The 25,462-nt window shown below is 39.0% G+C and overlaps 1 protein-coding gene across 4 annotated transcripts in view; it reads right to left on the bottom strand.

Annotated features, from left to right (window-relative positions):
- The window catches only part of RGS14 (regulator of G protein signaling 14), an 854,621-nt gene that overhangs the window by 192,421 nt on the left and 636,738 nt on the right, over positions 1-25,462 (bottom strand). For all 4 annotated transcript variants that reach the window (XM_044069441.1, XM_044069439.1, XM_044069442.1 and 1 more), the window contains one exon: positions 982-1,158. In XM_044069441.1, coding sequence (XP_043925376.1) covers positions 982-1,158 — 177 coding nt within the window. The remainder of the gene's footprint in view (positions 1-981; positions 1,159-25,462) is intronic.

Raw genomic sequence — 25,462 nt, forward strand, 5'->3', positions numbered from 1 at the left:
CCATTTACTAATGATGTTTGGAACAGACCAATTTGTCCAGGGACATCTTCAAGTGGAGTTAGATAAATATGGTAGCAGGAATTAGGAGGATAGGGGGAGGATAGGGTTAAATAAGAATGAAAGATGATTGGGAAGAAATGAGGTATGGGTAGGGAGGGGCTTAAAGGGATCTAGGCAAGAGTAGTTGGAGTAGGAGTCATATTTTTGGCGTGAACTTGCTACCCGCCCTCCCTCCCCTTTTTATTAGGGGGAATGTGGTTATTTCCAGTTTGGGTAGGATAGAGAAGAGAGGCAGGTTTTCCCTCTTCTGTTCTCCCTCTGGTGTTGGATGATCAGTTCAATAAGTTGAGAAAGGAAAGTGAGTGGTTCTGCTGCTTGATAAGTAAATAAGCAAGCGGCAGAAGTTGCTTATTTCATTGGAGGTATAATTCAATAAATGGTTACTGACGTGAGTGATATGCTGGTTCATAAGTAAGTGAGTGGAGGTATGGATGTTGCTTACTGACCAGGATGAGCAGGTTTATGCTGTCCTGTCCTATAGTAATGTTACATGGATGTTATTTTCACTTGTATCATGTTTTGGTTGAAATTAATAAATTTTGGTTAACAATTATGTTTATGGAAATTTCAATAAAGGTTGTCAAATGTGATTCGGTGTGATGTGTTTCTTGAAGGGGACTGGGACAAATAATTTTCATATATTAGGTGATGCTCTACTGGGGAATAAAGGAATAATATATTTGTGTGTAGCTGTGTATATATAGAGCTTAAACAGAGGCAACTTAAATTTATGAAATTCTGCAGCAATTATTTAGTGGTGAAAATATGTGCAATAGACTTTGAAGGGAGCATATTTAACAAATTAATTAGCAAGCACCTTATACTAAAATATTATTAACTATTAAAATTATGGCTGTGGGTTCACATCTGTACAATTTTCTCATGCAAAAGGTATTTCAACTTTCACTGTTTGTTTCTTACCTTTTTGGAGTCAAATGAAGATGAACTTTCCCTTGTACTAACTGCTGCACCTTGGTCCTGCAGTTTGGGGCTCATACCAGGAAGGGGTTGTCCAGCAACTTCTAGCAGTACACAGTCTTGGTATTGTTTTGATTTCACAAACCGGGTATAGCTGTCAAACTTCATTAGGTTAAAAATCTAAAAAGTAAACAAGTTGTGTCAGTTCAAGAGCAGAATATTATGGATGATACATTTGTCTAACATGATTAATGCAGCAACAAAAGCACAGATACAAATATGAAAAAAAATCCCACAATGTAGTCTTAACAGTATGCATTACAAAATTCCGCTATTGACAAAAAAACAGCTAATTTGTGTATCTAGCAGAGTATCAATTAAGTGTGTCTATATTAGATAACCAAATGTTATCTTTAGCGAACGCTCACATGAGCGAAAATGCCAGGAATCAAAAGGGTGTTTGCGGGGTCGTGGTACAGTGAGGACTGGGATGTTTGCCCTTTCCTCGGTGTAGTGCGATCTCGGAGTTGGAATATATAGTTAGCAGGGGGTGTGGGGGGGTGCAGCCCCCCACAATACAAGTTAGATTACTGGCATTTTCATTCATGTGAGCGTTCGCTAAAGATAATATTCGGTTATCTAATATAGACCCAATTAAGTATAGTTCATTTTCATTCAATGCTTTGTTATCATATATTACCAAAATAGTGGAAAGCATTGTATTTCCAGGCTTTTTGGCACATTAGCAGATTAGAAATAAATATAAAGACATAGCTTTAACAGACTTAAAAAAGGCATGCCCGTGACATATAAACCATACCAAAAATTAGGGAACAAATGAAAAGGGTACAATGAATCATACAGTATAGCATGGGTGCCACAGTTTCCAAACAGACGTAGACATAATAAAAAAGTAAAGAGAATACTGTTAGGTAAAGAGACTAACAAAGCCGTGGTACTCAAGTAGCCAGTATTAAAGCAAAACTTTCCAGTATCTAAAAATGGCATTTAGCTAGGGTTTCCATCTTTACAAATGCCGAATGTGGGACATTTTTTCTAGAAATTTGAAATTTTGAAGAACAAACCGTACCTGTGGTTAGTACAAAGGACAGTAATTCACCTTTTTGCCCAAATAAAGTCTTATTCTTGTACCATTTGCATTGCTTATGCTGTTACATGTAACATTTAGATGTTTCAGATACAAAATAATTGTTTTATATAAATGTTAAAGTAAACATAGGAAATATTTTTTGTACTAAAATTTGTTTGACATTTATTTACCAGGAATGTCTAACTGAGCTTTCGCCCTTTTTCAGTAGAAGCCCAGGGAGAAAAACTCCACAAAGTATTACATACACCATAAAAATGTTTACAAACAGTACAACATACATGAGGTGATATAAACATGCATTATAATGCTTGGATTCCCACTTGTAGCATGAGAGTTTAAAAGGTGTTATTTACAAAAAAGGCAATAAAGCAATATCTTTTAGATAAGAGTACAGAAAGTAAAGTATATCAAATCTTAGTTCTTTTAGGCAACAGCATGTACATCAGTAATCAGGAGCAGAGGGGAAGTTGATAGAGTAGGTGATAGAAAAAGGTTAAGTGTCAAGAGAAAAAAAGGGGGTGTCTATGGGTAAAAGAGGTAAAATTTGAGATTTTTTTAACATTTATAAATAAGAGAGGAGAGTAGTAGTAGTTAGAAACAAGTGAAAGCTGAGAAAGGAGAGTAAGCTAATTGGCAAGAGAAGGGAGGTAAATATGAGTAGTGGAGAAATTTAGTGAAAAAAGGTATTAGAATTTAAGAGTTCTGTGTCTAGAATTACGTATGAATTGAGACGGGGCTGTATGCAATGGGAGTCAGGTGAATAAGTCCACTATGATTGTGTACAGGAGGTATTCCAGGTATTTGTAAAGTAGTCTTTTAGGGGAGTTTAAATGGTTGGGGCTGTGTGATAGATCTGATTGTTAAAGGTAACTTATTCCAGTAGATAAAGAGAAGATAGTTGTAGAGGGTTTCACCAATTGATTTTTTAGGTTTGTAAATGTCAAGGAGGTTTGAGCTGGGGCTTTTACATTTTCTTGTTGGGAGGTAATAATTTAAGATTTTGGAAATGTTAGGGCAGAAGTAGGGTTTGTAGAGGATAGAGTGAATACTATTAAGTTGAGAGAAAAAAAGTTGATTAGGGAACTCAAGCCAGTTCAGTGTTTTCAAGGCTAGGCAGTAATGGAATTTGAGATGAGTGCTGGAGGTGAATCTAGCTATTTTGTGATATATATTTTCCGTCTTATTCAGTAGTGTTGTCTGTAGTTAGTGGAGATTTGGGAGTCATAGAAGAGACAGGGTAGGAGATAAGCAAGAGAAAGTAACTGTCTTGCCTGTGGTGCGAGATATCTTTTCTTACAGTATAGTAAGCCAAGCTTTTGGTTAGTATTTTTGATACAGTAATTTATATGAAGGTCGAACTTTAGTTTATCATCAGTTACGAGCCCTAGTAGTTTGGTATGGGATTCAACATTGATGGTGGTGTTGTTTAATGAGTTGATTAATGAGTTGATAGTGAAGGAGGAGGTGTTATTAGAGAGTGATTTAGGCAGAAATAGAAGTAGTTTAGTTTTCTTAGCATTGAGTATTAGCTGGTTATTGGTTAGCCAGGTCTCAGTATTTGTGAAAGTTTGCTGGGTTTTGGAAAGCAGGTCTGAGAAATAATCTAAGGAGATGATGACTGTAGAATCATCGGTATATTGGATGAGAGTTGATTTGGGGCCGGATTTATAAAGATTTTTAGTAAAAATGTTGAATAGAAGATGTCCTAAAATGCAGCCTTGGGGAACACCTGTGGTGACTGGCAGAGGAGGGGACAGTGTAGATAGGGATATAATAGAATTTTTTACAGATGGATGGAACAGTAGATTCAGACAGTATGTGATTTATTAGAATAGATATGGGATATGCAATGGAATAGGTGGCTATTTTTAGAAAGTATTGTCACAAGTTGTCAGCAGAAGGAGAGCATGGCTTTAGGTTCTGAAGAAGTTTTTTTATATAGGCAGTTGATACAGGTTGAAGAGAAAAAGTGCTTTTTTGGGGATTGGGGTGTTATTCAGAGTGAGGGCTAGATGAATCAGAAGCAAGGGTGGAGTTAGGAAGAGATCTGGCGTTAGAAGGCAATAATTTACTGATGGTGTTGATGAAAAAGGAATTGAACTGGGTTTCTATTTCTGTGGGAGAAAGGTTAGGATCTGGGTTGGGAGATGGTGGGTTACCTGGATGTAAGATGTGGATAATTGACTTCCAGAAGTCCCTGGGGTTTTAATTGTGATTAGAAGTGGATTGTGGGTAGAAGTTTCTTTTATCAGATTCTATCATTTTTTCAGTTTTGTTTCTAAGTTCTGTATGTTTTTGTAAGTCTGAAGGAGATTTTGATTTATTCCATTTTTTCCACACTAGATCTCTGACATGGATAGAGAAATGAGTAGTGTTGGTAAGCCAAGGGCAGATTTGAGATTTAACTCTTGTTGTTTGAAGAGGGCCGAGAGTACTGAGAATATTTCAGAAACTTTAACTGAAGTATAGAACAGTGTCATTAAGAGGCAGTGAAAAGAGTGAAGACCAGTTAATGGAGGATAGGAGGCTATTTAAGTATTTTGGGTTGAAGTTGGTCAGTTTATGGAAAGTTTTATACAGTATTTATAAGTTCTAGTAGTGTGGGAAGTGTATCTATGTACACGGATAGGCGCATGGCCGCTAAGAGAGTCAGATAGTGATTCAGGTTTATGGTATTTATTGGGATGAGATATTAGCATCCAGTTGATAATTGAGTGCGAGCTTGAAAGTTTATTAAGGTGGGATGGAGTTGAGATGACCTGAGTGCAGCCATAAAGGTTTGCACTTTAACAGGGGGAGTCTGCTTTAAAGACATGCCAGTTTATGTTGACGTCCCCTTGGATGGTTGTTTCTGTTGTAATGTTCTCTGAGAACCAAGATAGTATTTGTTTAAGGAGGGAGATATTATCACCAGGAAGTATGTATATGGCAGCAACAGTTAGGGTAAAGAGTTTGTTGAGAATTATATTTACTGACAGAATTTCAGCGGCAGGAAGGGAGGTAGAGTGGTGTTAGTGGAGGGTACTGTGAGATGGTCAGGGTAAAAGATAGCTACTCCTCCACCTTTTCTATTTATTCTATCCAGACATAATATGTTATAACTAGGTGGGAGAATTTTGTTGTCTGAATTGTGTGGTTTGAGCCAGGTCTCTGTGAGAATTAGGAGGTCTGGGAAGTGCAGGTCTATCCATGCATGTAATTCTGCATTTTTATTCAGAAAGCTACATATATTTAGAGCATAAACATTGAGGTGCTTATTAATTAGGGTGGTGTTATAGTTTGGAGTGGGGTTGCAGTGGGGTGGTTTAATATAGTAGTGACTATTAGGAAGAAAATCTGGTGAAACATAACTAAGAGTGTTTTTTTATTATTTTTGTTTTGTATGAAATGTTGTTATGATGCAGAAACTTAGTAGGTTGGGGCAGGAGAATTGGATGACAGAGAAGAGAGCGAGATATAGGAAAGTAGTTTGAGTTGAATAAGGGTTGAGAAGTTAAAGAACAGGCAGGAGACAGTTGTGGATTGAGCCTATGTTCAATTACAGTAAGGTAGTACAATATGGTAAGTAAGTATATGAAGAGTGCATGGAGAGACATTGGTTGGTTGAAAGGTAATGGGGAGAAGGGTAGTGAAAAAAATGTGTCGATTACTATATCTCTGTAATGGGAAATAGGAGTGACTCCGTATACGGAGTAGCAACTGGTTAACTATAAAAGACATGATGTAGGACCTTTGCAATTGTTTTAGTTTTTATCCCAGGATACAACTGTCCAAATAGGGACTGTCCTGCACAAAGGGGGACAGGTGGTAACCCTTCATTTAGATGTTTTGGAAGACAAAGCATGCCATTTTTCTGTTGGCACAAAAAATGTGCAAAATGGCTGATGCAGATAAAGGCAGAGAAATTAAGAAAACTCACTTATTGAGATTAGATAAATAGTCTAAAATATGTTATCTTAAATTCAGTGTAAACTGTCACATGACGTGAATCTTTCTTCATGAGTTTCACATTTTATTTATTGATTTTACTTCATTTGCTAAAAAAAATAAATAACAGTGATCTGAAAAGCAACTACTAATGACATGCAAGATGACCTTTGAAGTGATTACTGTAAGTAAAATAACTAACCAGTCATTTGGCTTGCAGGAACTCAAAGCATTCCTCATTGAAGGTGTGTGAAGCAAACCACTCTTTGGGAAAATGCATGCAGATATGGGTTTTAAAAGTTATGTGCAACCATGAGTGGTTTTTACCTGTCATTAAATATACATGGCTCCATAAAAAGACTTGGGACCTTCCTGTGGGTTAGGAATGCAGGATTTTGCTCAGTAGCGGAAAATGTCACCTGTTCCATGCAAAGCACAGAGAGAGGGAAAGAGAAAGATAGAGAGAAAGAGAGAGAGAGAGAGAGAGAGAGAGAGAAAGAGATACATTTAAGACTCAGTGAAAATCTCACTCCCTTTCTTGAGTAAACGGTGGACGTATGTCATCCAATTTCCTAAGCATGCTGATAATTGGGTTCTTGGTAATAGTAAAAGGTTGGAACATAGACAGTGTTGCTCATCTGGTCAAGATAAAACAGATGGACAGTTGTGGGTTTGGGTCAAGTAGCTTTATTATATACAAACACATGAGGATTGAGGCTTGGTAACTGAAAATTAAATAAACTTATAAACAGCCTGCTACTCATACATGCTAACACTCTGGCTGTTCTCACATAATGACACTACTGCCTGCACGTGCTCACTATTTATACGCACGTGCCTACACTTAGAAATGCTTCTAAAGTTACAACACATACTCTGTTCTACATCCTCCCTCTTTGAGAAATAGGTCATGCGTTAAATGACAACATTCATTGACATGCACTTATACAGAAGTAATTCTTTGACATGCACTCATACAAACTAAATACATATAAAACAATCATGTCCAGTTTGCTGTGTATTTTACACTAGGTCTAGAAATATGACCTGATTGTGTAACATAAAAATTAGAATTGGATCTAGCAATGGGGATTGTCTTTAAGCACTGTTCAATTTTGGGGACATCTGGGTCATCATCAGCAACAGAAATGGGTACTGAGACATGTTTTCAGTATGAACATTGTCTGGGTTGCTCTGAGATCTAGAGTCTGTATCACAGGTACAATGCTGCAATATCATTTCAGACAACAGAAGAAGATGCTTGCAATTTGTCCTGTATTCTATACCCTCAGATTCCATGACGTAGGATCTTGGCTCGGTACATATACCTTTCACATGACCAACTTAATCAAAGCCTTTCGCCATTTGCATCCTCAGTGTCTCTCCTTTCATCAATTGATAAAGAAATCTGCTCATTTTGCCATAACTATACTTCTGAAAGGAACGTTTCTTCAAGAGTTGGGCTTTCATTGCTCTGTTGTTTTTAGCATTAAGCACCAACAAACTAGAACTGATAGGCAAGGTTGTCTGAGCAGGTGAGCCAAGTAGGTTGTCACGGGGTATATTTCTAAGCTTAAGTAATCTCAAGAATATATCAGTATCATCATGCTTATGACCTTTCTAGCAATTGCGTTGCAGTCTGTACTGCATGTTCAGCCAGGCCATTTGACTGTGGATACTCAGGACTACTAGTAACATGAATAAAGTCTTACTCTTTTGTAAATCTCTGAAACAATTGACTGGTAAACTGGGTACCATTGTCTGAAATAACTATGTGGACTACCATGGACTGAGAAATGACATTTTAACTTAGTAATAACAGTACTGTACATTAAGTTAGGTAGTAAATCTATCTCAAACCAGTTCAAATAAGAGTCTGCCAACACTAAGTAATGCTGATTGTTCCACTCGAATACATCAGTGGCTACTGCTGACCAAGGTAGTTCAGGAATCTGGCTTAGATGAGGCGCCTCTATTTTGCAAATGCAGTTTAGTACTACTGCATACTGAACAAGATGAAAGCACTGTATCAATGTCTTTCGACAGAGAAGGCCAAAATACTAGTCCTCTCATCCTTCTTTTGGTAGAGTCAGAACCTGGGTGGCCACAATGCAAAATCTGGATATACTCATGTTGTAATGAAGTAGGAAAAATAACGTTAGGCCCTTTAAAAAAGATTCCATCTTCCATCATCATCTCATCTCTGTAAGGAGAATAGGGTAGCACTTCTAGCAGTACACATTATTACTTTTACAACCATTCAACACTGATGAAGTGGTTGAGTTTCTGCAAAACTGGCTCAGTCTTTCTATGATCTCTCAGCTCATCAAGTCTTGTGGTAGAAAAATTACACACTTCCATGACATCAAAGTCAAAATTCTCTGCATGAAGCTGTTCTGTGGTATTTCTAGGTGATCTGGATAAGGTATCAGCCAGATAAAGAAGTTTCCCTTTTGTATAGACCATTTTGAAGTTATACTTTTGTAATCTGAGCATCATTCTTTGTAGTCTTGCTGGAATGGTATGCATAGGCTTCTTTAAAATAGTGACTAGAGGTTGATGGTCAGTTTTGATCTGGATAGCTCAACCATAGATATAATCGTGGAACTTTGAACATGTGAACATAATTACCAAAAGTTCTTTCTCAATCTGAGCATACTGCACTTCAGTTTGGGTAAGAGTTCTAGATGTATAAGCAAATGGTCTGTCTTCTTGAATGTAGAAGCATCACAGGAAAGAACTCCTGGTTTGTGGACATCATAGTATCTCAATGTAGGTAGACTGGAAATTTGCTGTTTGAGGTTATCAAATGCTCTGTGTTGCTGTTCCAACCATGACCAGCAACATCTTTGCGTGTCAGCTCTCTTAAGCGTGCTGATAACTCACTGAAGTCAGAGATGAACTTCCCCAAGTAATTAATCATACCAAAGAAACTCTGAAGGGCTTGGACATTGTCTGGAGCTGTTATCTCTCTGGTCTTAAGCCTGTACTGGTAAACAAATGACCAACATAAGTAACGTCTGGCAGCATGAATTTACATTTCAGAGGACTGAGCTTTAAGTTCACTTAACACACTCTGTCCAGAACTTTCCTAAGGTTTCTGTCATGCTCTCCTTCTCCATTGGCTCCAACCAATAAATCATCCACGCAGATGACTAGAAAAAAGTTGCTCCATTGCATGCTGAAAGACTTCACTAGCAGAATCTATCCCAAAAGGCATTCTGAGGAATCTGCATCTAGTAAATGATGTAATGTATGTAGTCAGTAATGAATATTTGCGAACAGGCATCACTTGCCAAGATGAACGCTTTGCATCTAAGACAGAAAAAAACAATGGCACTTGGCATGAGGGTGTCTACTCTTTGTCTGCATGCATAGGATGGTGAGGTCTCATTAATGCTTTGTTCAAGTCTCTTGGGTCAATGCATATTCTGATTTCATCAGAGCCTTTCTTATGAGCAGCTACCATGGAAGACGCCCACTCAGCTGGTTCTGTGACTGGACAAATCACACCTTATTTATTTATTTATTTACTGACATTTGTTGACCGGGAAAGTCCACTAGGTCAAGAATCCATTTTCAGTGGAGGCCCGAGGAGAAATGTTCCACAGTTATAAAATGTTAGACAGTTATTAATAATGTTGGACAGTTATACAATAAGACCAGTACAGAAACGGTACAAAAAGTTATTGATGTTATTAATATATAAGAAACCAATACAGAATCAGCACAAAGATCTAGATATGGAAATGGGTATTAACATATAAACATTCTAATTACAGAAAACATTTACATTTATTCAGTCCACATTAGAGTAATCAATGACCCTAGTATAGTTTATGCATATTATCTTATCAAGCAATGAATCAGAGGAGTGTGTCATACTGCTTGCACATAAGGTATCATATAAGGTTGAGTAGTTTGTGTTATTGAAGTTAAAAGGGTTTGGGTTTACACTGTACTTCACAGGTACAGATTGGGCTGTTTAAAAAATAGGTTTTTAATGCAGTTTTAAAGGCCACTAGGGAGTCAAGCTGAGTGATAGATCAGGGGAGGCTATTCCATAGTTTGGCAATGTTATGAGAATATAGGCATTGTCTTGCTGTTTCATTGGGTTTAGTTACATTTAGACGGGTTCTGTCTGAGGAGTGGAGGGTTCGGGTAGGGGTGTATGTGTGTAAGATGGATTGGATTGCTGGACAGCTATCTGGTTGGAAGATTAGCATACGGGTAAAAGTTAACTGAGTACAGTAGAGATAGTGGTAAAATTCTAGTCAAGACAGGTTTGAGATAGCGTTGCAGTGGTGAGAACGATTGGGGATGGTGGAAGTAAATTTTGCGATCTTGTAGCAGCACGATTCCATCTTATGATAGATTACCTTGCTGCACCACTTAGTTTAACTGGACCTTGACTTTGTCCTGCATAGCTATTGGAACTCTTCTCACTGGTCTGACCACTGGACTGACCTCTGGCTCTACTTTCATGGAGTATACAACTGGAAGTTTTCCTAGTTTGTCATCAAAAACATCAGAATTCTAGTACAGCACCTACATTTTTGGAATTAAAAAATATACTCCTTGAAACGTGTAATTTGGAAATGTTAACTATTAGATCTAGATCATCTAGGAATACTACATTATATAATTCATGGAATATCATCTATGAACTTCTAGAAAAATAGTTTATTAATTTATGTAAACAGATGATTTTTATTAATCCTACAGCTACGTTAAGAACATTTTTTTTTGCATGATGAACGTCTTTGTACATAGTTTAGTTACATTGGTTTACATATTAGAAAGGTTGTTTTTTTTAATTTCTTGTTTTTTAACTTTAAAGAAAAAATGTTATAATTTCATGGAAATATTTGTTCATTTTAATAATTATTTAATAAAATTCTTTGAAAAAAAAAAAACATCAGCATACTCTGAGAAAATAGCATCGGTGAAGCTGGAAATGGGGCATGTGTTTGTATGATGGACTTCTTTGGTAAAAGAAAGCATTTTCATTCTAAAACTGTCTCTGAGACCTAACAGTGACTGTACAGGTCTTCTGACTATATAGAACTGCAAGTTGTAACTGTTTCCAGCCGAATAGCATGAAAGCACTACTGAGCCTTTGGTTTGAATTTCTTTACCTCCATAAGCAACAAACTTCACACAATTAACCAAATTAAGTTGCTCACCAGCTCTCACTCTGACAAATGTTTCTGCTGACATAATATTACACTTTGAACCAGTGTCTGCTTTGAGCTCTGTGGGTTTAACATTAATCAGAACAGTGCAAAACACTTTATTCTTTGACAACAAATCTATTGCATTAATCTTTTCACTGACCACTGATACACCATCTACATAGAAAGTAGGGTAGCAGCTTTATATATGATCAACTTGCTTTTTTGAGTGACTTTTCATAATAATTGCATGAGGCTTGCTTGATTTACAAAATGTCTGAAAGTGGTTCTATTTTTTCCACTTGTGGCATTGCTGATCAAATGCTAAGCACTTCTCTTTTTTTTTTTTTAGACTCATGATTGGCACCGCAATTATGACAGTTAACAATATGACTTGACCTGGATCTTACTGACTCACCCTTGTACTGCACTGAGCATGTCCATTTTGCTAAGCTAGTCTTAGAACTTGCTGGAAAGTTATGGGTCCTCCCTGGAAAACCTGCAGGGGCTGCAGCTGCCATGTGCTTAAGCCTGCTTCTGCTTTTCATGTACTGTGTGCTTTTCACGCTTGCTCTAGAAGTTGCTGAGACTATGCTCTTATCATTTGCAAGTGTACTTGTGTGCTTTTCTGTGAGCTCATGAATTTGACAAATCTTTATAGTTTTGCTCAACATTAAATCACTGTCACGAAGCAAAATCGTTCTCACTACAGCACTGTTGACACCACATACAAGCCTTTCCTTTATTAACTCATCTTTCAAATCATCAAATCTGCACATTTTAGCCTTATTTCTCAAGTCAGTGGTATAAGCAGCAAAATTTCTCCTGGCTTTTGGTCTTTTGTATAAAATAAGTGCCTCTCTAATGTAACATTTGTCTGGGGATTGCACATTTCAATACATTTTGTTTTTCATGCATTCAGGGTCCTCTCTTGATTCAGCCGGATACAACAATATGGCAGTTTTCCCCCTCTTCTGCTTATACTGCTGGTGCATAAACAAATTAATGCTCTCTTTCAATAGCTTCTGACCCTTCTAAGTTAAGCAAACTAAATGCCCTCATATATACATCTTTGTCAGAAAAAGCTGCTTGTATGTAAAAATCATATTCCTGCTCAAATACTCTCCAATGCTCTGCAATATTATGAGCAAACACAAGTGGACTGGGTCTGCGAAACGCCTCTGCCATATCAACACACAGTAGTAAAGGTATTTGAAATTATGTACAAACATGTACGCATATATATGCCAAAACGTTATGCCAGAACTTCTAATTATGCCCAATTGCATAACAAACTCTATGAAACAACTGCATTCTGCCAAATAAGTCTCCGTAGCACAAGAATACTTTGAAATAACTGTACTTTGCGAAATCACCCTTTATCAGTGTAAGAAATGCTTTGTAACGACTGTACTTTAAGAATAAACTGTAAACAGCACAAGAAGCTCAGAGTAATAAATATATTGAAATGAATGCACTATGCACATGAACTGTATACAGCACAATAAACTTTTCAAAATGGCTGTACTTTGCAAAATAACTCTGTACAGTGTAAGAAACACTTTGAAATGGCAGTATGCGAATAAATGTACACAGCACAAGAAACTTTTCAAAATGGCCATATTTTGACTGCACTTTGTCAAGTAACTGTACTAGCACACAGTAAACTCTTTGAAATAACTGCACCGTAATAAAGCATACACTCTGAAACGCTTTTCACCCTCTGGGATACTTCGAATAATTCTAGTTATTCTCTGAATGGCTTTGGTCAATGCAAAATAATAGCTCATGCCCAAAATACAGTCATTTACCAAAAAATTATGCAATCACCTTGCTTTTCTAGCTTATTCTGCCCTTTTATTGTACTCATTATATTGTACAATATAATATTATAATAATATTATATAATATTGTATGTGTATTGTACATTTTTTTTATGCCCATCTGGCCACTTTTCATGTTCATTATACTTTTCTTATGCTCGTTTTACTTTAAACATGCTCATTATGCAAACCAGAGGTAATTCTGAACCCAGTATAAGTATTTCTGATAATTTCATCAAATATCGTGGTTTCAAACACTAGAGCCTTTCGTTTGATTAATAATGCATTTTCTGGTACTCGTGTGATTAATAATGTGTTTTGTGCCTTACAAATGCTCCATATAATTTTCTTTGCAAATTAAATCATTAATGCAAGTTTTAGTTACCTGTAATTCATTTCTGGACTTTTTTAATTGTTTGAACCCTGAATCACCCAGCCTGCTAAATATACCTTCACCGCTAGCTCTGCACCTTATAGCTTGAAGAAGTTGCACTCTTAATCCTGGTTCTGACACCATGTTGCTCGTCCAGTCAGGATAAAACAGACAAACAGTTGTGGGTTCAGTTGAAGCAGCTTTATTATATACAAACACATCAGGAGTGAAGCTTGATAACTGAAACTTAAAGAAACGTATAAACAGACTGGCTACTAAACTCATACATATTAACACTCTGGCTGTTCTCTCAAAATGGCACTGTCTACATATGTCCCCACATTCCTCACAACTGGGTTTACTCTTTGGGGTGTGTTGTCAATTAAGTAATTTCCAGGTGCAGATGACAGGCTGAAGGATACTATTATGAGTTCCTGTTACTGAGTTTTAGACTGAGGCTCTGGCTCAAGTGCCCGAGTTTTCCCTTCTTGAAGGATGATAGTGTCTTGGGATTGTATGACTGCACCTAGTTTTACAGTCATCTGCTAATTATGTCAGCTAGAGGCCCTTGATGTTGGCCTTGACTTTAAGAAGTAGATGCCTAAAAGGAGTGGACCAAGGACAAAGCCCTGAGGGACTCTGCTGGTGATTGGCTTCTTTATGGAGGTGGATTCTTCCAGTGTAACTTCCTGAGTCCTAACCGAGAGACATCCTGCTATACAGCAGGTGACAAAGGGGTTTATACCTAATTCTTGGAGTTTGTCTACAGTGGGAGAGTGGGATATTGTATCAAATCCCTTGGCCAAGTCATCGTAGGTTACATGCCCTGTTTTGCCCACATCCATTGTTTTGGTGACTTTTGTGAAGAATTCCACCAGGATGAGTTGGCATGATTTGCCCTTGTTGAAAACAAACTTGGCTGGATCTAGTATCTGAATATTTCCTATGTCACTGTTAATCATTTATATGATAATTCTTTCCATGAATTTTCATATAAAACTCTTCAGGCTATTGGGTCTTTAATTTTCTTGGGACACCAGATGGCCTACCCCTGTGTAGGGGGATGAACATTGCAGTTTTTCATTTGCATGGTATAAAGCCTGTCTGGAGGCTATGATTAAATAGTGACTCTAGTGGTCCTGATAGCTCATACTGCATGCTATTTTGGAGGCATCCTGGGATATTATCTGGGCATACTGATATGGTATTCTTGGCATTGGACAACATATTGAGGATTTACTCCCCAGTGATAGTTGGGTGAATATGTTTGATCGTATTTCCTGTGGTTTGGCTGGGGGGAGAGAAGGGTAAAACTGGAGCTGAATTTGTTAGCTAGTAGATTTGCTGTGGTAATTTGGATATGGAGAAGCTGTAGCACATCATCCTATTTGACCATCATTGAGGTATGTTTGTTTTTATGTAAATCAAGACATTCCACCTTTAGTTCCTGCCTGTGCGGTAGCTGGGTTAAATGTGTGGAAGGTATTGTAGCCCTGTACTGCTGCAGTACTCCCTGAGCCATTAAACTATATCTGAGGCTCACGCACAAGCAGCTTCTTTCCCCATGGTGAGGTCACTTTGGATGGATTCTGTCATATTCAGAGTTTCTTGTTTAGACTTCTGGTATTAAGTAGTAAGGTCTTTATGGATTCGAAGGTTGGCTTTCCTATGCTCAAAGATCTGACTGTTTGCCATTTCCTAAAAAAGGAGCTATCTGAATGTGTGTGTTTGTGTGTTTGTATGTGAGTGTGTGTCAATGTTTTAGCTAATATCCGAAACTCTAAATGGGACAGGTGCAGATAATCCCTGGCAAAACAGCATGGACAATTGACCATATTCTCACATGCTAACAAACATTGTACCTCTTGGAGTGATACCAAATTTTTAGCGAATTATTAAAGCAAGTCATTTGTTCATATTATGGCATCATTCTTGCAAAAGGTAGAATTCTGCTCAATACTAAGCCCATACAAGCCTAGGACACACAGTTTGACAGCTCCATCATTTTCACAGATAATTACTAGGCAATTAGTCTGCAGACTATTACATACCCAACAAACAACAAGCTAGTGACCAAAGGTGAGCTTCAAACCATGGACATTATGTCTGTCATGTAAATGACTTAACCATTATAACAACTCCCACCTTCTCCTTATCTGTCTTCATGTAGTCCAGGGAGCTACATCTCAGGTCATTCACATCCACATGGACTATGATTGAGTCATACTGGTACTTGCAATCTGATGACTTGAGTGTATGTGTGATTTGGTGGATCTTGGTCACTGACAGGCAAATGACCATGACTTTCTCTTTACTCAGCCTGAAAAGTGGGACATCATTGTATCTCACAATGGAGTCTCCTCAGACATGATGATCAAACCATTCCAGATGTGGGTAAAAATTCATTAACCACACCTAGCCATGGGTTATTTCTAAAACATCAAATAGTAGGCCAGTAGAATTCATTCAACCTCATCATCTTACTCAGCTTTAAATTCTGTTAGACTTGTGCTCCTTGAAAGAGTTCATCTAAGACTAGACAGAGATAGATGAATACTTGCGCAGGGCTGAAATAACTGGAACTTGAATATAAAACTTCAGAAATGAGAAGCACATAATGATACTTTACACAAAATATCTTACCTAAAATTTATACACAAATGATACACTATGCTGTCACTTAAATTAAGTTTGTATTATGGCTTATTTTCTGCTTGATTATCACTGGTTTAATCTTTTTTATATTTTTTATATGTTTTATGTTTATTTTTTAAATGTATTTATTTATTTATCTACTTACTTACTTACTTATGTGTTTGGCTGTTTGTCTTAAAATGGATTATTATATAGGTTCATAGGTTCATAGGTTCATAGGTTCTAAAATAAAGCTATCTGAAATATACAGAGGTAAAGCATTTATAGATCAGAGCTCAACTTATGGATGCTAGATTTCGGCATACCAAACCACACTATGGTTATTATTTTAATTTACCTTAAATCCTGGGTATTTCCTGTAGTTGCTATTTTAAGTTAATTTCACAACATATTGAATCATTTACTACTGAAAGACACTACTGTAAGACACCTTCCCAAATATGTTATGTCACCATTATTCTATTCTTGTAGAATACGAGGAAATATTTTAATTTTCTGAAGTCCAGGCCAACACGAAGGAACTCTAGCTGACAAAGTTTGCAGATGATTGTGTTTAACTCCCCATGTGATGTTGACATCCTACAGAAAGGCCTCACTGAGATGAATGACTGGGGTCAGAAACATGGCCTTAAGCTCAATGCCAAAATGTGTCAATGAATTACCACATCAATGGCATTCCACTGAACACAGAAGGTGTTATAAGAGATCTGGGAACACAGGTTGACAGCAACCTCTCTTTTGACCTCCACATTGCCACTGTGGTCAAAAAGTCCTTCAGTGTGGCACATCTCATTACTAAGGGTTTTGCATCCAGGAAGAAAGAGGTCATTGTCATCAAATCTGGCCAGTCATTGAGCACAATGCCCCATTTGGCATGTACAGGTAAACACCTCTGGACAAGCTTTTAAACTTTTGTCCTATATGGACAGATTCAAAAAGCTCCAACTATTCATGTCAAGCAGGGCACCTCACTGGCCATCTTCAAGAGAAATCTTGATGAGTGGATAGGAACTAGAAAATTCACCCCAGGGATCACTCCAGTGGCTTTACTGGTCAGAGGCACTGGGCACTAAGGTCAGGTGGCATTGTGCTCAATCATATGGTCTAGGCTTGTGAAGGTTCTGGGGCCATTTGCCTAGTACACACCTATGAACCTATAAACCTATGAGGCATTTAAGATGCCATTTATATTTTTAAAGAATTGCAAAACAGAATGGACACATACTAGCTAGTTTTCCTAACTATTTTATTGTCAACATGAGTGTCAAGGAGAAACTCTACTGTCAACTTGGGTCCCCAGATCCCTGATGACTTTTCTGTGCTCAGTGGATTGTCACCTATATGGTAGCTAGGGGTAACCTTGTTTTTCCCGAAGGGTATGACTATGCATTTTTTGGCGTTTAACTTCAGGCCCTGGCTCTGGCACCAGTTATCCGTTTCTGTGAGGCCCTTCTGGAGGATATCTGTGTCAGATGTGTTTTCGACTATGGCGCCCAGTTTGCAGTCATCTGCAAACTTTGTCAGCCATAACCCTCCTGTGTTTGCTTGTACTTCAGAAAAGTAGATGCCGAACAAGAGTGGACCCAGGACTGAGCCCTGTGGGACACCACTTGTGACAGGCTTTGAGTCTGACATGGCTCCAGCAACTCTGACCCTGTGGGTTCTGTCGCTAGCCAGTTTGCAACCCATCTTGTGATGTATGGGTTTACATTCAAGCTGATGAGTTTTTCGATGATACCTGAGTGGGGTATTGTGTCGAAGGCCTTTGCCAGGTCGAGGTAGGCTGTATGGACTGCCTTTCCTCATCAATGGCCTTGGTGACTGTCTCGAAAAAGTCAACCAAGTTTAAGAGGCAGGATCTGCCTTTGACAAAGCCAAACTGGGTTGGATCCAAAGTCTGCAAGTTCCCTATGTCTTTATTTATGAGTTCCATTATGATCCTCTCCATGGCTTTGCAGATAAGGCTTGTCAAGCTAATGGGGCGGTAATTTCCAGGATCTGTGGAGGCACCGCCCTTATGAAGTGGGACCACAGTCGCCGTGCGCCACTCCTTGGGTACGTATCCTGAGGTGAGGCTAAGATTAAACAGCTGTCCTAACTGTGGGTTTAATTCCTCGTTGAGTTCATGAAGCACACAGCCGGGGACACCATCCGGTCCCATGGATGCTGTGTTTTTTGCCTTAGTGAGGGCAGTTCTGACCTGGGCGTTGGAGATGTTTGGGGGACTACAATCCTCTGGAATAGATATCTCTCCTTTTGGGGGGGAGAGGGGGGAGAAGTTTGCACTGAACCTGTCAGCCAGTATGTTAGCAATGTGTGTAGGTTCAGTAATTTTCACATCATTTTGAACTAATTCTGAGCATATCTGGGAGTTTCCTCCTAGGTTTCTAACATAGCTAAAGAAGGCCTTATGATTGTCTTTAGAGTCCTTGGCGATTTTTCTCTCAAAATTTGCCTTTGATGATTTTATGAGAGCTCTTAGTTTTTACTTATAATGATCAAAGGTGTCTTACCTTTCAAGGATTTTGCTCTATCTTGTAGTAGCTTCCTCCTTTTGTTGTAGAGCTTGTTTATGGCTGGGGTCCACCAGACTGGACGCTTGCCTTTGGTACAGAGAGTCTTAGTTTTGTTTGGGATTGCCTGATCCATGCAGTCCTGTAGGTGCTGGTAGAAGGCATTTGTAAGTGATTCAGCGGTTTGAGTAATGTTTACCACTGGCTCAGGGGCCTTAAAGGAGACCACACTAGTTTTAGAAGTGTGAAATCGGCTTTTGAGAAGTTTTTCACTGTGGTCTTTTTGTTTCAGGTGGGGGCGGGATGAGGACCTCCAGCGAGATTAGTTTATGATCTGATCTCACCAGTGAGGGTATACTTCGGTGTTGAACATTTTGATCCCATGTTCGTGATGATGAGATCAAGTATGTTTTCACCTCTTGTGGGGATGGTGACTAGTTGTTCCATGGCATTTGAGTTTATGAACTCCAGGAATCTTTGGGTTAGAGTGTTCGGGCTTGAGTAGTGTTCCCAGTCTATATTAGGGTAGTTGAAGTCACCTAGTATGATGGTGTTTGGAGATACATTTATCCCCTCCAATGTTTTCAGGAAGGCCATGTGAGGTTCCTGAGTTTGAGAGGGTGGCCTGTAACATGCTACAAATTGCAGAGCAGTCTTGCCTATGGTTAATTGCACCTGGATGGTCTCCGATGCATCGTGCGTTGCCACCAACCTTGAGGTGTGGGTGTCCTTTATGAATATGGACACCCCCCCTCCTTTCTTGGTGTTGTCCGGATTTTGGGGCCGGAACGCATGATATGAGGTGAAACCTGTTAGTGCTGGGGTGCTCTCAGGAGCCTTGAACCAGGTTTCTGTCACAGCACAGACATCGATGTTCTCCATATTGAGAAGGGCCTCGAGTGCGTGCATCTTGAGATTGAGACTTCTGGCATTGAGCAGCATTACCCTTAGTTTTTTTCCTTTTTGGTGTTCTAGGGTGGTAGGTTTAGAATTTGAGCCTTGCAATGCAATTTGTATTTCAGTTCTTTAATAACCAGAATGTTGACAAGGAATTCTAAAATAAAGCTATCAGAAATATACAGAGGTAAAGCATTAAGTGGGTTTTAATGAATAATTAATTTGTAACTTGTGTTAACAGACATACGCAATTTGTTTCTTAACAGATAGCACTGCCTTAGATCAGAGCTCAACTTATGGATGCTATATTTCGGCATACCAAACCACACTGTGGTTATTATTTTAAGTTACCTTAAAACCAATGGATAAAAGTGTCTCATGGCTGGGTATTTCCTGTAGTTGCTATTTTAAGTTAATTTCACAACATGTTGATTCATTTACTACTGAAAGACACTACTGTAAGACACCTTCCCAAATATGTTATGTCACCATTATTCTATTCTTGTAGACTACGAGGAAATATTTAAATTTTCTGAAGTCCAGGCCAACACGAAGGAATTCTAGCTGACAAAGTTTGCAGATGATTGTAAGTTGGCAGCTATTATTAACTCCCCATGTGATGTTGACATCCTACAGAAAGGCCTCACTGAGACGAATGACTGGGGTCAGAAACATGGCCTTAAACTCAATGCCAAAAAATGTGTCATTGTCCCCTTTGGGAAAAACCCAGTTCCCATGAATTACCACATCAATGGCATTCCACTGAACACAGAAGGTGTTATAAGAGATCTGGGAACACAGGTTGACAGCAACCTCTCTTTTGACCTCCACATTGCCACTGTGGTCAAAAAGTCCTTCAGTGTGGCACATCTCATTACTAAGGGTTTTGCATCCAGGAAGAAAGAGGTCATTGTCTCCCTCTAATCTTCCCTCATTAGGCCAGTCATTGAGCACAATGCCCCATTTGGCATGTACCTCACTAAACACCTGCAACAACTGGACAAGCCGCAAAAGTGCCTCACAAAGAGGATCCTACGCCTTACACTTTTGTCCTATATGGACAGATTCAAAAAGCTCCAACTATTCTCTGTCTCATATCGCCTACTTAGAGGCAATCTCTGCTTGACTTAAAAAGCCATGTATCACCCGGCTATGTTAGAAATGCTACATCTAAAGAAATCCCAATCCCTCTGAACCACACACTCCAGAAACTTCAACCTCATTACCACAATCAACAGAACATGGAGAGACAGGTTCATAACCCAGGGACTGCCCATGCTATGGAATAGACTTCTCAAACATGTCAAGCAGGGCACCTCACTGGCCATCTTCAAGAGAAATCTTGATGAGTGGATAGGAAATAGAAAATTCACCCCAGGGATCACTCCAGTGGCTTTACTCGACAGAGGCACTGGGCACTAAGGTCAGGTGGCATGGTGCCAGGTTAATCCTATGGGCTAGGCTTGTGAAGGTTCTGGGGACATTTGCCTAGTACACACCTATGAACCTATAAACCTATGAGGCATTTAAGATGCCATTTATATTTTTAAAGAATTGCAAAAACAGAATGGACACATACTAGCTAGTTTTCTCAGTGTTAAGGATTTTATTGTCACCACTGTATGCAAATATAATTATGGAGAAACTCTTCTTAACAAGCTAGAAGTTGCTAGTGAATCCATCCTTATTCTAAGTGCCCACACTGGATTATTGACCAATATGGAGCTATATATTCTGTTAAAGTAGAGAAATGCCCTTATTGTTCACTCTATATAAGAGCATCCTATTGTTTTTCACTAGCAGACCTTTAATGCATCCTCACTATTGATGGCTGCTATATTAGACACCCACAACAAAGTTCCATGCCTCCTTTTCAACAAGCTAATGGGGTCCATGTGCAATTAACATCTAAACTTGCAGTTGTCTAATTGGTGGTAAACATCAATAATTTTCATTTACTTATTTATTTATTTATCATATAATGCATGAACTAATCTATGGGGCATACTTTTGAACTGTAGCACATAAATATTAAATAGGAAAATGGTACTTGTAAACAAATCACAGAAAGTGCAAAAACACTTATGTCATGGGACATGGAGAGAAAACACACCCAAACAAATGTCTTTCATTATCACAGATTTTGAATTCTTTCTCAAAGCCTGATGGACTAAGAAGATGAGCTTCTCATTTGGGGGATGCAATGTCCTTTACTCAATGACATTTTCTCTAAGTCTTAAGATGAGTACCTGTTTACTTTGAACTCTATGGGTACTACCACTCACAAAATGTAGTTTTAATTTGATTTGTCAAATACTCCTTTTTATCACAAGGTTCGAAGGCCTGGCACGCCCTGATAACCTAGAATACAACATGATAGAGAAAATGTATTATAGATGATATGGTACTATCTTCAGGGACCCAGAGATAGAGAGATAGAGCAATATCATATATTCAAATGCAACAGGTTCATAATTACATAGTAACTAGTCATTCAAATGGTGCAGCATAAGAATTACAGATGATACAGTTAAACATAATCTTGTTTAAACTGACTATGTAAGGATTGGACAAACAATTTCTGAGAAGGTACAGAGATTACATGTGTTTACCAGTATGTGGAAGCACATAAAGTTGTAAGCAATGTTTTGTGAGCGGACTGCTCCCTTCCAAGCCATAGGATTTTGTCTTAATAGGCATGATGAACGTCAAAGAGGAAGGAATAGGGGAGGGGCAGTTGAGGGATTTTGTTGGACGATATTAAGTTGGTTTATGGCAGGTGCAAAGCCAGTGATTTGCTAGGTGCTCTTTTAGGAGTCTTTTGAACTCTTGGTTTTTTGGGTTTTTTGTTACTGACTGAGGAAGTGTGTTTCATAGCTTGGCAATTTTGTAAGAGTAGAGGCAGTTCCCGTGAAGGTTGTGGGAGCGGGTGACATTTAGCATTAGTTTTTCTGATGATCTGAGGGGGTCTGGGATTACAGTTAGGTTGAACTAGGTTAGCCAGTGCAGGGAGGTCTTTGGGATGGTGGATGATTTTGTGGGCTATGGTACGTTGGTTGAGGGATAAAAGGTTAGTGAGCTCAAGCCAGTTTAGTTGAGAGAGGGCTGTGCAGTGGTGGGCTGTATGAGGATGAGTGGTTGCAAATTTTGCAATTCTGTTGTAACAAGCTTCAAGATTATTGAGGTCCCTCTTACGCAGATTGGTGAAAATGTGAGAGCCATAGAAGAGAGTTGAGAGGAGGTGAGACTGGGCAGTGGCCAGCCTGGCGTTGTTGGTTAGAAATGGTTTTGCCCTATAGAGTGCTCCTAGTTTGGTATGCACTTTTTTGATAGACAGTGAAATATATTTATCAAATTTTAGATGAGAGTCAATATTTATGCCTAGAAGTTTAGTTTGGTCAGTTGGAAGTAACTTGGTTCGATTGGAGGAGAGGATGGAGGGTGGGGTTTGGCAATGTGTTGATTTCTTATTTGTGAAGACTATTATCTTAGTTTTATTTGGGTTTAGAATAAGTTGATGGTTGGTTAGATGTTTTTCTATATCTTGAAAGGAAGATTGCAATTTTGCCTGAAGTTCTTGGGGAGTTGAGGCTGAACAGATAAGGGGGGAATTGTTGGCATATTGTACAATAGGGGCATGATTAGTAGTAGAACTGAGGTCATTTGCAAATATACTAAAGAGGATTGGGCCCAGTATGTAGCCTTGGTGTACACCGACCAAGATGGGTAGAAGGGTGGAAAGACTGTTTTCCCATTTGGTAGCTTGCTGATGATTAGTGAGGTAGCTATGGAACCAGTTTAGGGAGGTGGGCTGAAGACCAAGTGAAGAAAGCTTGTTTAGTAGTAGCTGATGGGAGATGGTGTCAAAAGCTTTGGACATATCGAGGAAGATAGAGGAGATAAGTTGGCCTTCATTTAGTAGGTGATGTATGGAGTTGGTGAATGATAAAAGGGCAGTGCTGGCGCTATATTTGGGTCTGAAGCTGTGCTGGGAGATGGTTAATAGGTTGTGGGTCAGGAAGTGATGGAGGAGGTGATTGTGGACACATTTTTCTAGCATTTTTGCAAGGGGTGATAGAATGGTTATGAGGCAATAGTTTGTAAGCTCTTTGGATGTCCCACCCTTATGGAGGGGAATTATATGGGATATTTTCCAAAGAGTTGGGATGTATTGTTTAGAAATGGGTTGTTTGATCAGGATTGATATGGGATAGGCTATGGATGGAGCAGCAATTTTTAGGAATTCATCTGGAAGTAGGTCAGCAGTGACACAGCAGGGCTTTAACTTGGGAGAGCTTTAATGTAGTTAGTTTGGATGGGGGAAAAAGAGAGGGGTGGGATGATTACTAGTTGTAGAGGGGAAAGTATGAGGTTTGCTGGGATGGTTGCCTAACAGAGAGGTAATAGTATTAATAAAATGAGAGTTGAATTGTGTGGAAATTGGCTCAGAGTTGTCTGAGGAGGTAGGGGCAGGTGTTGAAGGAGTGGCCAGGATTGATGAGACAGTTGATGCTTTACCAGAATTTTTGAGGGTTGGATTGGCGATACTGTTGACAGGACAGGAAGTAGTCTTGTTTGTCTTTCCTGATGTGTTGTTTTGTTAGATTTCTAAGCTGCTGATAGTTAGTGAGGGCAGATTTATCTCTGGTAGAGTGGTAGGTGGATGATGCTTTGCCCCTGTGTTTTATTAATAGCTTGGTATGTGTGGTTAGCCAGGGCAGGGGTTTGAATTTTGATCTAACCTTCCTGGTTGGAGCAAAATTATTAAGTATATCAAGGAAGATTTTGTTGAAATATTGTACTGCCATACCTAGTTGGAGGTTTTAAGTGGAGCCCAGTCACAAAGTTGCAGCAGGTGATTGAATAGTGTAGGGGAAAAGTTTTTCTTGTTATGGATGTATTTGTAGGTCATGTTGCTATGGGTATGGACTGATTTTCTGTGTAAGAAGGTTGGGTTATGGTCACTGAGGGAGTCAGGGAGGCACCCTGCTAAGTAACCAAGGTTGGGCTTGTTTGTTAAAATCCAATCTAAGGTTGATTGTTTCTTGGGGTGCTTATCTATGTGTGTTAGGAAGGTTATGGTTTGGGTGAAGTTAAATAGATTCAGAAATTTGGTGGGGGTGTTGGATGAGCAGGAGTGCTAGTCCAAGTTGAAGTCTCCTAGAATGATAGTTTCATGGTTAAAATTGAGGGATGCCCAGGCAAGCAGGCTTTTTATGGTGGGTAGGTTATTGCCAGGAGGGAGATAGGTGGCTATGATGATTATTGATTTGTTTGGGTTGATGTCTAGGCAGGCAGTTAGGATCTCTAAGTTTGGCAGGTCAGGATGGGTGCAATTTAGCTGAACGACCTTAAGGGTGTCCTTGGATATTATGGCTACCTCACCCCCTTTTTGTTTAGTCTGTCATGTCTAATGATGTTATAACCAGGTGTGGTGACTTCAGTGTCTTTGATGTGGGGCTTAAGCCAGGTTTCTGTAACTACAGCTATATCAGGATGGTAGGCAGAGAGGGCAATATTGAAATAATTAATTTTCTTGATTAAGCTGTGGAGGGTGAAGTTAGTGAATAACAGGTCTGAATTTGAGATATTAGTTGAGGAGGGGTAAAGGTGGGAGAGGATAGAAGAATATGTGGGGTTAGTAGGGGAGACAGGGGGAGGAAGTTGGCTGGGTGAGCAGTTGTTGTTGGGTCCTGGTTTGGGGTGGATGTTGGCTTGGAGTTTAATTTGTTTGAGAGAGTGCAGTAGACTGAGTCTTAGTTTAATAATTAATTTGTGGTATCTTATAGTGGGTGACTTTGGGTAATGAGTGTGTAACTGTTTGTGTGGATGTAGTAGAGTGGTATAGTAGTTGAAGAGATGTAGGTTAATGTTTGTGAAAGGGTGGCTGTTGGGGGAGAGATAGCATAGAGGGAGTGTAGTTGAGTGAGAGTGATTGATGTGGTGTGCGTTTATAGTGGTGGAGCTGTAAGAGAGGTAGAGGAAGAAGAGTATAGGTGTTTTCTATAGTA

This window comes from Protopterus annectens, chromosome 4.part0 (assembly GCF_019279795.1).
Source record: "Protopterus annectens isolate FY-2018-M chromosome 4.part0, PAN1.0, whole genome shotgun sequence".
NCBI classification, from domain to species: Eukaryota; Metazoa; Chordata; order Ceratodontiformes; family Protopteridae; genus Protopterus; species Protopterus annectens.